The sequence below is a fragment of the Gopherus flavomarginatus genome, chromosome 6 (assembly GCF_025201925.1).
Source record: "Gopherus flavomarginatus isolate rGopFla2 chromosome 6, rGopFla2.mat.asm, whole genome shotgun sequence".
In the NCBI taxonomy this organism is placed as follows: domain Eukaryota; kingdom Metazoa; phylum Chordata; order Testudines; family Testudinidae; genus Gopherus; species Gopherus flavomarginatus.
In genome coordinates, this window is record NC_066622.1 from 92453336 (window position 1) to 92466132 (window position 12797).

Below are 12797 nucleotides of genomic sequence, written 5' to 3' on the forward strand. Positions count from 1 at the left end.
TCTCTTATGCCAGGAAGCCCTCAAGCTGTGGGACTTCTGCATAGTTCACTAAATACACCAAGAACCATCATACCTTTCCGGGATCCTAGAATGAGCTGGCAGGCCACCTTAGCAGATCCTTCTGTGACCACGAGTGGTTGATTCACCCAGACATTGGTGGGAAATGCCATTGGTGGGGAATTCCCCAGGTGGCCCTGTTCATGATGAAACTGAGCAGCAAATGTCAGTAGTTTTGTTCCTTCGTGAATCACAGCCCAGGCTTGAATGCAGACATGTTGCATCCAGGGAAGGACCATTTGTTCTATGCATCTCCCCCCACACACACCCCTTCCCGGCCATTCCCACTCTTTCACAAGGTCCTGCTCAAGGTCTGAAGGGACAGAGGGACAGCATCAGTCATCCTGATAGCACCGGCCTGACTCTGCCAACACTGGTACACAACACTCCTGGAACTGTCAGTAGCCCCTCTGATCGCCCTGCCATAGATGCCAGACCTCATCACTCAAGACCACAGTTGCCTCCCGTGTTCTGACGTCGAGTTTCTCCACCTCACAGCATGGAACTTCCTGGCTAAACCACATGGGGTTGGCATGCGCAGCATCTGTCAGGGAGGTCCTACTTGGCAGCCGAAAGCTGTCTACTAGAGCTACTTAGCCAAGTGGAAGAGCTTTTCTATTTGCGTGACACACAAGGGCACATCTCCAATTCAAGCATCAATACCCTTCATCTTGGACCATCTGTTGCACATGAAGCAGTCCGGTCAGGTGGTATAATTCTTAAAGGTTCACTTGGCGGCCATCTCGGCATTCCACCTGGGGTAGATGTTCAATGGGTCTTTGCTAGACCGATGGTAGGTCATTTTCTCAAGGGCCTAGACAGGTTATACCCTCAAGGTCCCATGCTGATAACAGATGGAAGACTGAACTTGGTGCTCTCCCAGATTAATGGGACCTCCCTTTGAGCCCTTAGCAACATTCTCGCTCCTCTACCTCCTTATGGAAAGTAGCATTCCTGATAGTGATAACTTGAGCCAGGAGGGTGTCTGAGCTCAAGGCCTTGACAGCCAAGCCTCCATATATGGTCTTCTGTAAAGACAAGGTCTAGTTGTGGCCTCATCCAGCCTTCCTGCCAAAAGTGGTATCTCAGTTTCACACAAGTCAGGACATCTTCCTCCCAGTGTTTTACCTATAGTCGGGAACAAAGGCTCCACTCTTTGGACGTCAGGCAGGCACTGGGGTTCTATATTGAAAGGACATAAGTTCTGAAAGTCTAATCAGCTCTTTTCATCCTGTCTGCTATAGCTACAGGGTCTCCCTGTATCGTCCCAAAGAATTTCATCATGGATCACATCCTGCATTCGAGCTTGTTAAGTCCTGGCGAAGGTGCCAGTCCCAGCATTAACAGCACATTCCACAAGGGCGCAGGCCTCCTCAGCCATATTCCTGACATAAGTCTCTGTACAGGAGATTTGCAGGGCATCAATCCACACGTTCACTTTGCATTATGCCATCATCCAGCATGCCAGGGACGATGCAGCTTTTGGCAGAATGGCGTTTCAATCAGCGAATCCATGAGCTCCGATGCCGCCTCCTGACCATCTGCTTGGGAGTCACCTACTTGGAATTGACATGAAGCAGCACTCGAAGAAAAATGGTTACTTTATCTCTTTTTGTAACAGTTATTCTTTGAGATATGCTGCTTATGTCCATTCCAAGACTCACCCACCTTCCTCTCTGCTGAAGCCCCCAGCAAGAAGGAACTGAGGAGGCAGCAGCTCAGCAGGGACCTACATGCAGCACCATGAAGGTGTGACTCCAGGGGGAATCTAAGCTGACCTGACAGGTACCACTAGGGGAAAAACCTTCCAACAAATGTGCACGTGGCACGCACACACCTACTTGGAATGGATATAAGCAACACACCTCAAAGAATAACAGTTACTGTTGGTAACTGGTTTTCTTGACTATTAGTTCAAGTTCTACCGTAGCCCTTCTACCTTCCATCTTATATTTTGCCTGCATATATAAGTTTATGCTGCTTTCTATTGGCTTTATTAGGACTGCTTTTTCATTTTCTTAAGGATAATCTGTCTGTCTTGAATAATCTCTGGAACCTTGTCATTTAACCATAGTGGGTTTTCTCTATTCAGGACATGCTACGTAAAGGATTTTTTATCTGAAAATTGAAATAGCCCATTTAAAAGCGTGTTCCTTTTAAAACCGCAATAAAAAAATCTGATTTGAAACTTCAAATATTGCTTACAAGGCAGCTCTGTACTTGCCATGTGTGTACAGTATTTGGTGTTAGAGCCAGACTTCAATGGCTCAAGAAAGAACTCCTCCAGGAAAACAGGGTGGCTTTGATCTTCACTATATAAACAATTACACTGCCAGTAGAGACAATTTAAAGGAGATCACTGTATCATGGCCAACATAGTTTTAAGGATTACATGGCATGGATCAATGAATGGCTTTTGAATGTACTTGTTAAAATGGACTAAATTTTCATGTCTCTTTCAGCAAAAATCAATAAATTGAAAAGCTCTTATAGCATCTAATGAATTAAGAAACAGCTTTAATTTTCCTAAATTTCATCATTTGCACTGTCTCTACAGATACTTACTTTAATGTTTGTGCTACCACTATTTATACAGACTTATGGCATACAAATTTCTGCCTGATGTGCTTTATTTTAGGTTACAGGATTCCATTGGAAAAAGATTCTGGAGATGATAAAACAGATGAGGAAATGGAGGGAACTCATTCAGAAGATGAGATGTTTGCTCAGAGGGGACTCCGACGATCACAAAGCATGAAATCTGTGAAAAGTATTAAAGGCCGTAAAGAGGCAAGTGCAGCATTTTATTTGAAAGTATTGCATTCCATTAATAACAATGTAATTTGAAAACATAACGGTCCAAGAAATCAGAATATTTTATTTATAAAAGTACATAGGGTGTTTCTAAATTGTAAGTGGTATGTGGAACACAGCATATGTAGTTATGGTCCAAAAAGCCGCCTCTCATTTTTCTGTCCTCTAAAGGGAAATGAGAAGAATAAGCTAGTTAACTAAACAAGACAAAGGGCAAAAAACATACTGAACTTATAAATATAACTGAATAAAGAAGTTAAACTCTTTACCTCTGAGTACGGTCTCCCAAACATGTACTTATCATAGTAATGGTGAAACTACAGGCACAGAGTCTAGAAACAGCTTGGAGGGAGGGAGCTGACTGTCATGACATCTCATTTGAGGTGTGACTGATGCAGCCCTGCACTGTGCATACAGGGGATCCTATGAGAGATAAGACCATTCACATTTTTGTTGTATCCTATGGATACTTTGAATAAGTACTAATAAACACTGTACTTTGATTTATAACACAAGAAAAAAGATCTTATGCAGGGTTCTACACAACATGAGAACCAGGAGCATCATCAAACAAATCATAAACCAACAATACTGGAACATAAACACACATGGCAGCTCTCTTCACAACATTTCTGCCCTTCAGAAGTCTGGGTTTTTCAGCACATCCTGAAGGTCAACAAATTTTGGCCTGTTCTAGATGCAAATGTAGATGGGAAAGAAAGTAGCTTTCTACGCAGAAGGCCACTCGTGGAGAAGGCCCGGTTGATAGCTCCTTCTCATGCTCAAGCACCTTTTTAACTGGAGCTGTATGGGACAATAAGGGGGAAAGGCAGTCTCTCTCATAGGCACATCCCAGGTAATTTGGGGCTTTGTAACGCAAAACATGACTCTAAATTCTGTCTGGAAATCAAGATGCAGCCAGAGCAGATCCTAGAGTATTGGAGTCGTGTTTCCAAATACCTTTTTACCAAGTAAGCTGCTATGGACTATGCCATTTTACATTTCAGCTTCTGAATTTATTTAAGATGAAGCTCCAAGTAAAGCTTGCTGCAGTAATCTGATTTGGAGGTGACAGATGCATGGATGGTAGCAGCAGGGTCTTTATACAAAAGAAATGACTCCATGTTTCAAGCCAGCTGTAGCTGAAATAAAGCTATTCTCGCTACTGGATGGCCATGTAACATCAGCTAGGAATCCAGCAGTATCACCAGGCAATGAATTTTAATATTAGATGGCCAGTACACAATCCCAAGTAAGAGGATATATATTTTGGTTACTTGTCCAACCTGCCAATATCTTGGTCTTTGCTGACTTTCAATCAGCTAGCCCTCTATGCCCCACCCTCTACCTAACCTTGGGTAAGGTGTGTGATAGCAACAGAACCTATGCAGAATCCCACACAAGAGGCTGCCGGGCAGAAGGGCACATTCTGTAAACCATTCTCTGGGAGTTTCATAGAATCATAGACTACCAGGGTTGGAAGGCTGTAAGATCTTAACAAGGAACATGTTCAGTCCCTGTCATGATAGCTGGATGAATTTATTGAATCTAGACCTGTATCAAGTGGTCTAATCCTATATAATACCTGGTAGTGGCCACTGAATTGAAATATGCTGAAGTTGAATCATAAAAATGTTTTTTTTAAATCACTTTTTTGTCTTGGTAATTTTTATGCAACTTAAATGGTAACACTTGATTTCTAACACAACTTTCTCTTTCAGATACGATATGGCTCATTAAAATATAAAGTAAAGAAGAGGCCTGCGGTGTATTTTTAAATGTACTACACTTTAAAGACAAACTGCTGTACTACAGTAACTTTACTTAGCACATCATGTGTTCAGGATTTGTGTATATATAAAAACTTTAAGCATGGTGGTAGAACTCATTTTTATCAGTCTAAGCAGCTATATAAGATTCTCTTAATCTTCAATGGCTTATCATTATGACTTGATTGTTAAATCTGGCTAGGAAAAATCCTAGGTTTCTGCACTCATTAAATTTTGTAAGAATTTAATGAATGACAAAAACAAAGCCTGATTTACAAAGGTACTGAACAGCTGCAAATTCCATTAACATCAGTTGAACTTGGTGTTATTCAGCTCTTACAAAACTTAAGTCCCTAGTGTTTCCTAGTTTACAATTCAAAAATAGGTATACTTGAACTTGTTTCTAAACCCAGGATTCCTGAAAAAGCTTTCATAATTGTATAAAAATGTACAGTTTTAGAGGACCGTTCAATGAAAGTGAGGAAAGGAAAAGCCAGTTATATTTGGTATGTCCTTAAAAGAACTTCTTACACCTTATTTCCTAATATTTTAAATATTAATAGGTTACTTTGATATCTGTACAACAGTTTTGTATACTTGTGCAGCTGTAAAACAGTAAACATGTAATGTTAGTGATTTAAAAAAAAAATCAGGTTTCACCAATGTATTTTTAAATGGCCGCAATTTAATCCTTGTATTACCACATCTTACTCTTGGTTATTAAGCACATAGAAGATGCTATCAATAACTGTTACTAATCTTTTACAGAATTTTGTCAGGTGCCTTTTGTCTTTTAGGGGGAGTACTCTTTCTCCAGCACATTCAGATATAAGGTGACTTCTGACTAATAGCCAGTTCTCAATTCTAAATTGTGGTAGATACAAATTTGCAGCAACTGCTAGATATCAGGGACATGTTCAACTTATCAGTTGTGTGGTACAACCGCCATTGAAATAAATGGGAGTAATGCAGTCACATCTGATGAACTGTTCAAGTCCTAGATTCTAGGTTTTTGCTAAGGCTTATTTTATAATATTATTATATTTCAGAATAGCTTTAGATATCAAACTTGCATTCTGACAGATGTTTAAAAGGCAACTTCATTATTCCTGAAGTAGTTATTAAAATATTTGTGTATAAATAGCTCCTTTCAAGACTGTTTTCTCGCTGATTCACTCAGCAATGCCTTAACCCAATTGACATCATGATTTTATTTAATTTTTAAAATCCTTTATACAAATATCTCTAACCTATAGGGATGGAAGGAAGATATTATTGTGAGGTTTTTTTATACGACTATCTCTGTAGCCACTAGGGATGGAAGGAAAATACTAGGTTTAAAAATTAAATGGAATTTTAAATGTATTGAGTATTGAAAGAAGTGTCACTCTCAATTTAAAGGAAGTTATGTCATAGGATCACTTCCAAAACTTCCTGCCCTGCAAACCTCCCAGTTATGAGAGAAATACAGCAAGTAGAAACTGTAAGAGGACAGTGTAATCATGTTTCCTTTGGAGCCCTTCCCCACCCCCATACAGTAGCAACCCCCTTTACTGGCCCGGTGCAGCCCACTGACCAGACTTAAGTCTTGTTTTAGCCAGAGGTTTTCTTATGCCTACTGTTACTGCCAGCAGAGCAGCTCCATTAGTGGGAGCATCTTTTGAGGCAGCTGCTGGCATTCTAACCACAGTGTCACATAGATCATCTCTGAGCAGAGTTAAATGACACAGTTGAAAATGAGGGCTGGTTTACATTAGCATTACGTCAGTGGGGCTGCAACTGTAGGAATTTAGGTGAAGCCATGTCTGCAGTAATTTCATAGACAAGAGTGACAAAACTGATAGGAACAGTGGGAGTATTGTGCAAAGGGAGTTTCAGAAACACATTAGTTAATACTGGTTACATTCCATAAGGGACTGAAAGGGCTAAGATTGACACAGCTTTACTAAAAGATTCGATGACATACCAGATGACAGCCACCCTCTCCTAAAGGAGTATAGTACCATTGATGCCAGTGTAATGCTACCAAATAGAACTGAGGTTACTGGTCCCACTCTTATAATGGTAAAGTCTCTTTCCTTACATACTTGGGCAACAGCTTTTGTTAGAGAGTTATGCCATTCTATTCAGCTTAAGTTCATATACCATGCCTATTGCCATGGTATCTGAGCACCATTGGGTGGGCTTTGTGTCCTTCACGGTCTATTACACTTAAATTATGTAGCAGGGACCTTTTGATCACCTTCCTAAATCCTTTGTGTCTCCCTGTCATCCTATTCTAGCTAACATAGTAGCCTTTGTTTTAATAATTCAGTTGATCTAATACCAGGCCCAAACTTCCAGTATGCTGCATATTTTTGTATTGAAAACCTGTAACTGTTGTGGCATGTTAAGGCTGGCCTTCCTAACAAAAGGATAGGAGGGGATGTTCATGCCTTGTGATGACTCAGACACAGACTTTAAGGTCAGAAGGGACCATTATGATCACCTAGTCTGACCTCCTGCACAATGCAGGCCACACAATCTCACCCACCCACTCCTGTAACAAACCCCTAACCTATGTCTGAGTTACTGAAGTCCTCAAATTGTGGTTTGAAGACCTCAAGCTGCAGAGAATTCTCCTGCAAGTGACCCGTGCCCCATGCTGCAGAGGAATGCGAAAAACCTCCAGGGCCTCTGCCAATCTGCCCTGGAGGAAAATTCCTTCCCGACTCCAGATATGGCGATCAGTTAAACCCTGAGCATGTGGGCAAGACTCGCCAGCCAGCACTCAGGAAAGAATTTTCTGTAGTAACTCAGATCCCACCCCATCTAACATCTCATCACAGACCCCTGGGCATACTTACCTGCTGATAATTAAAGATCAGTTGCCAAATTAATTGCCAAAATTAGGCTATCCCATCATACCATCCCCTCCATAAACTTATCAAGCTTAGTCTTGAAGCCAGATATGTCTTTTGCCATCACTACTCCCCTTGGAAGGCTGTTCCAGAACTTCACTCCTCTAATGGTTAGAAACCTTCATCTAATTTCAAGTCTAAACTTCCTAGTGTCCAGTTTATATCCATTTGTTCTTGTGTCCACATTGTTACTAAGCTTAAATAATTCCTCTCCCTCCCTGATATTTATCCCTCTGATATGGGAATCAGTTGGGATCAATACCCAGTTGTAGTTGGAGGAAGTACATCTTTCCCTGTCCCTTCTTTGGATGGGCAGAAGTGACTTTAAACTTTGAAAGATTGATATTTGAATTCCTCATTTCTCCATCCCATTACTCCAATATTTACCACTGTAACCACCAATAATTGCTAATATTAGCTTTTATTTTCTGATAACTTGATAGTTATAAAGGTGTTCTCATTGGACATCATTAACATTCCTTGTAGAGGAATGGGGCAATTCTCACCTTTCAAAGTTGCAGTTTCATGTTGTCTGCCTACTCGCACATAATTACTCCATCAGTTTACATCCTCTTCACATTCTAAGGGTCTTTGCAAATTTAAGGGCTAGAGACTTTTTAAATTAAAGTTTAGACTCTGAAACAATTGCACAGCTATATGCATGACACATAGTCTGTTACACATGGGACCATTGAGATTGGTTTCTCTGTGGCTTACTTGACTTGCCCAGCTCAATAACTTCACAGATCATTTTTGCAGCATTTCTTCTGTAATGCAGGTGTCTCTACAGATGTTTAGATACATTGGTTTGAAAATCTCAACCATAAAATGATTTAGCCAGACATACATCATAATGAAGTGGTCTTGTGGCCCAATAATAACTTTGGTAGCCCACATAATTGTTCCATTGAAGATAGAAAGTGTAGTGAGGGTAGATTGCAACCCACACCTACTTGATTGCTTCTCTCTCATCTCATTCTCAGTGTTCTGCTACTCCTCTTTCTTAGGGTGGCTCAATCACTTTTTTCTTCTACAGTATTTGCTTCCTCTTATTTAAGTACTTTAATACCATATTGCACTTGCAACAGAATTTGCTTAGCACTACACCACAGAGGGTACGTCTACACTACGGGATTATTCCGATTTTACATAAACCGGTTTTATAAAACAGATTGTATAAAGTTGAGTGCACGCGGCCACACTAAGCACATTAATTCGGCAGTGTGCATCCATGGTCCGAGGCTAGTGTCTATTTCCGGAGCGTTGCACTGTGGGTAGCTATTCCGTAGCTATCCCATAGTTCCCGCAATCTCCTCCGCCCTTTAGAATTCTGGGTTAAGAGCCCAGTGTCTAATTGGGCAAAAATCATTGTCGCGGGTGGTTCTGGGTAAATGTCGTCAGTCATTCCTTCTTCCGGGAAAGCAATGGCAGACAATCATTTCACGCCCTTTTTCCTTGGATTGCCCTGGCAGACGCCATAGCACGGCAACCATGGAGCCCATTCAGCTTTTTTTTTTAACAGTCACAGTATGTGTACTGGATGCCGTGGACAGAGGCGATACTCCAGCGCTACACAGCAGCATTCATTTGCTTTTGCATGATAGCAGAGACGGTTATCAGTCGTTCTGTACCGTCTGCTGCCGGTGTAAATTGGCAATAAGATGACGGTTATTGTCCTTCTGTACTGTCTGCTGCTATCATGGGTGCCCCTGGCTGAGATCGGCCAGGGACGCAAAGGCAAAACTGGGAATGACTCCCCGAGTCAATCCCTCCTTTATGGTTTCTAAAAATAGAGTCAATCCTGCCTAGAATATGGGGCAAGTGTACGAGAGAACCAGTGTATCAGAGAGCACAGCTGCTCTGTGTCAGATCCCGCAGAAATGATGAGCTATATGCCATTCATGGGGGGTGCCCCTGCAACAATCCCACCTGTTGCTTCCCTCCTCTCCCAACCTTCCTGGGCTATCGTGGCAGTGTCCCCTCCATTTGTGTCATGAAGTTATAAAGAATGCAGGAATAAGAAACTGTGACTTGTTAGTGAGATAAAATGAGGGGGAGGCAGCCTTCTGGTGCTATGACAGTCCAGGCAGGACAGAATCTTTTCTTTACACAGGAAAGGGAGGGGGCTGATGGAGCTCAGCCCCCAGTTGCTATGATGAGGACGGTTACCAGCCGTTCTGTACCATCTACTGGGAATGACCGAGAATCATTCCTATTTTCACCCAGGCGTCCCCCACCAGCCTCACCTGAAGCCAGCCAGGAGCACTCACAGGTTGATAACAAGGACAGCTACCAGTCCTACTTCACCGTCTGCCACATGGCAGGGGAGAGGAGCGGATACTGCTCTTCACTGCTGCAGCATCGCGTCTACCAGCAGCATTCAGTAGACATAGGGTGACATTGAAAGAAGTCAAGAAATGATTTCTTTCCCTTTTCTTTCACGTCGGGGGGGGGGTGAGGGGGGAGTAAATTGACGAGCTATTCCCTGAACCACACCGGACAATGTGTTTGAACCTACAGGCACTGGGAGCTCAGCCAAGAATGCCAATACTTTTCAAAGACTGCTGGGGACTGTGGGATAGGTGGAGTCCTCGGTACCCCCTCCCTCCCTCCATGAGCGTCCATTTGAGTCTCTGGCTTCCCGTTACGCTTGTAACGCAGCACTGTGTAGCCTGTAGATTTTTTTTTTTTCAAACGCTTTGACATTTCGTCTTCTGTAACGGAGCTTTGATAGAACAGATTTGTTTCCCCATACAGCGATCAGATCCAGTATCTCCCGTATGGTCCATGCTGGAGCTCTTTTTGGATTTGGGACTGCATTGCCACCCGTGCTGATCAGAGCTCCACGCTGGGCAAACAGGAAATGAAAATCAAATCAAAATTTCGCGAGGCTTTTCCTGTTTATGTGGCCACTGCATCCGAGTTCAGATTGCTGTCCAGAGCGGTCACAGTGGTCCACTGTGGGATACCGCCCGGAGGCCAATACCGTCGATTTGCGGCCACACTAACCCTAATCCGATATGGTAATACCGATTTTAGCACTACTTCTCTCGTCGGGGAGGAGTACAGAAACTGATTTAAAGAGCCCTTTATATTGATATAAAGGGCTCTTAGTGTGGACGGGTACAGCGTTAAATCGGTTTAACGCTGCTAAAATCGGTTTAAATGCGTAGTGTAGACCAGGCCTGAGTGAGCATTTGGTTTTTAGCACTTCAGTAAGAAGGAACTTTAGCTATGTTCTTTGTCATTTTCACTCAACGCAGAGTGATGTGGGGTTTGCTCTTCTGCTGCCTGGGCTACACTATACAATTAGGTCGACTTAATTAGGTTGATGTAAGCTGCCTTATGTCAGTGTACACACTACAGCCTTGTCCTGCTGATGTAAGTGCCCTACTACATTGACATCGTAATTTCACCTCCATGAGAGGCGTAGCACTTATGTCTGTGTGGTTAGGGCAACACAGTCCCTGTGTAGACACTGCATTACTTACATCTGCTGCTGGTTGTCTTGTCAATTTCACAGCTCCATGCTGGGCCATGAAATTGACAAGAAAGCGTGGCTGTTTCAGGGAGCAAAGAAGCCTGGCTCCAGCTCTCAGCTGTGAGTGGGGAGGTGAGAAGCTGCGCAGCTGCTCCCTGCTATCAGTTGTGAGTGGGGGGGCAGGGGGAGCTAGGCTCCCTGGCTCAGCTCCCCACATTGCCCCTGTTCAGTTGGTAGAAGTGCTCCTAGGGAAGGTGCACACCACTGACAGAAGAAGGGTAGTGTGGACATCAGCCACTACAGTAATTACTTCTATGTTAAGTTGACCAGTGGCTGTAAGTTGACTTAAGTCTGTAGTGCAGACATGCCCTGAGTAACTCATTGTGCTGTGCTGCTGAACAGAAGCCAGTTGTCTGCATTCCTGGTTTTCCAGTGTTTGAGTTCTTCTCCTGGAAGGGGATGAGAATTACAGGGTGGAGAATGCTGGCAACCTTAGCTCCATGTTAATGATGGTATTTACATACTGTCCTATCTAATTTTAATTGCTTCAAACTATTTCCTATCAGACTGTTTTTCAAACTAATAGCTCTTACTATCTAGTCATTCCTGACAGCCTATGCTTTTCTCTGTTAAATTAATCTTCATTTTTAATGACTTAATGGTAAATTTCTCACTCTTCTTGAGTTTACAGTCTTCAAAAGCGTAGGCTCGTTGTGTCCTGTTAGTAATTGTTTAACCAAACTATACATATTTATTGGCCATCCTCTTACCATGCTAGATAAACTTAGTCAACCAATTATCTGAAATATTGGGCAGTCTTTCAAACATTGTGGCAGAGTATCTTGAGGATTTGACTTGAGCAGTGGTGAATGTGATCTGTGTAGTTCTAGCTATTAGATTTCTCAAAAATGTTAAATAAAAATTTAAGTCCACTTCTGAGGAAATTAGCACTTTATTCTATCAGTATGCAAATTAAAATATAACCCAAATATGGTATAAATAAGACCATTTTTAGGGAACTCTGAACTTGTCTGCCATCTGCAGTATTTGTAATGTTAGTTACTTAAAGACAATTTGTGCAAGATTTGTAAACCAGATGAAACAAGATTAGTCAGAGAAGCAAGATACATTTTGGAAAACGTTTGAACTTCGTATTAATGTTTAATGGATTCATCTTGGCCACGTGTACAAACACCAATAGAAATCTAAAGAGTGAACCATTAATAAGTGTCTTCGAAAGAAACTTAATGGAAACCATGAAAGCAAAGCAACTACCAGTGTTCACCATTTTTATTTCCGTTATTTCCCTGCCTCTCAGGTGACCTGATGTTATCTTGAGCACCTTACAGGTATTAATGAACTTAGGTTGATGAGCACTATAGGAAAAACTGAAAAATGTAGTTTACAGAATGACAAAGTAAGTGTTAAAGTATTTAGCAGTGATTTCATGATGATGCATTTTATATTTTTTGTTGATTTTATCAGTTGCGACTTCAGTATTTTTTTTGAAAATATTTTTTTCTGTAAAGGATGCATGTTTGTGAAGGGAATATTGTAACATTTTCAAGAACCCCAAAATTAGTCTGCATTGAGACTAAAGATAGTAGCTTTAAAAATCATGAAATAAAAGCTTTAACTTTTCTTATTGTAATATTAAATTACTGTCACTTGTTTACATATTTGTGTGGTAGAGAGCTTTTTAAACATTTTGTATCCACTTCTCTTGAAATTCTTTTGTAAATGCTACTTTCTGAGCAGGATCCAGTGTGTATGTAA

The 12797-nt window shown here is 41.7% G+C and overlaps 2 protein-coding genes across 5 annotated transcripts in view; one reads left to right on the forward strand and one right to left on the reverse strand.

Moving 5' to 3' along the window:
- Positions 1-4747, forward strand: part of REEP3 (receptor accessory protein 3) — a 59823-nt gene extending 55076 nt beyond the window's left edge. For both annotated transcript variants that reach the window (XM_050958345.1, XM_050958346.1), the window contains exons 7-8: positions 2696-2847; positions 4593-4747. In XM_050958345.1, coding sequence (XP_050814302.1) covers positions 2696-2847; positions 4593-4649 — 209 coding nt within the window. In that variant the 3' untranslated portion in view covers positions 4650-4747. The remainder of the gene's footprint in view (positions 1-2695; positions 2848-4592) is intronic.
- LOC127053499 (zinc finger and SCAN domain-containing protein 20-like) overlaps positions 1-12797 on the reverse strand; it is a 449526-nt gene that overhangs the window by 228783 nt on the left and 207946 nt on the right. The window lies entirely within an intron of this gene.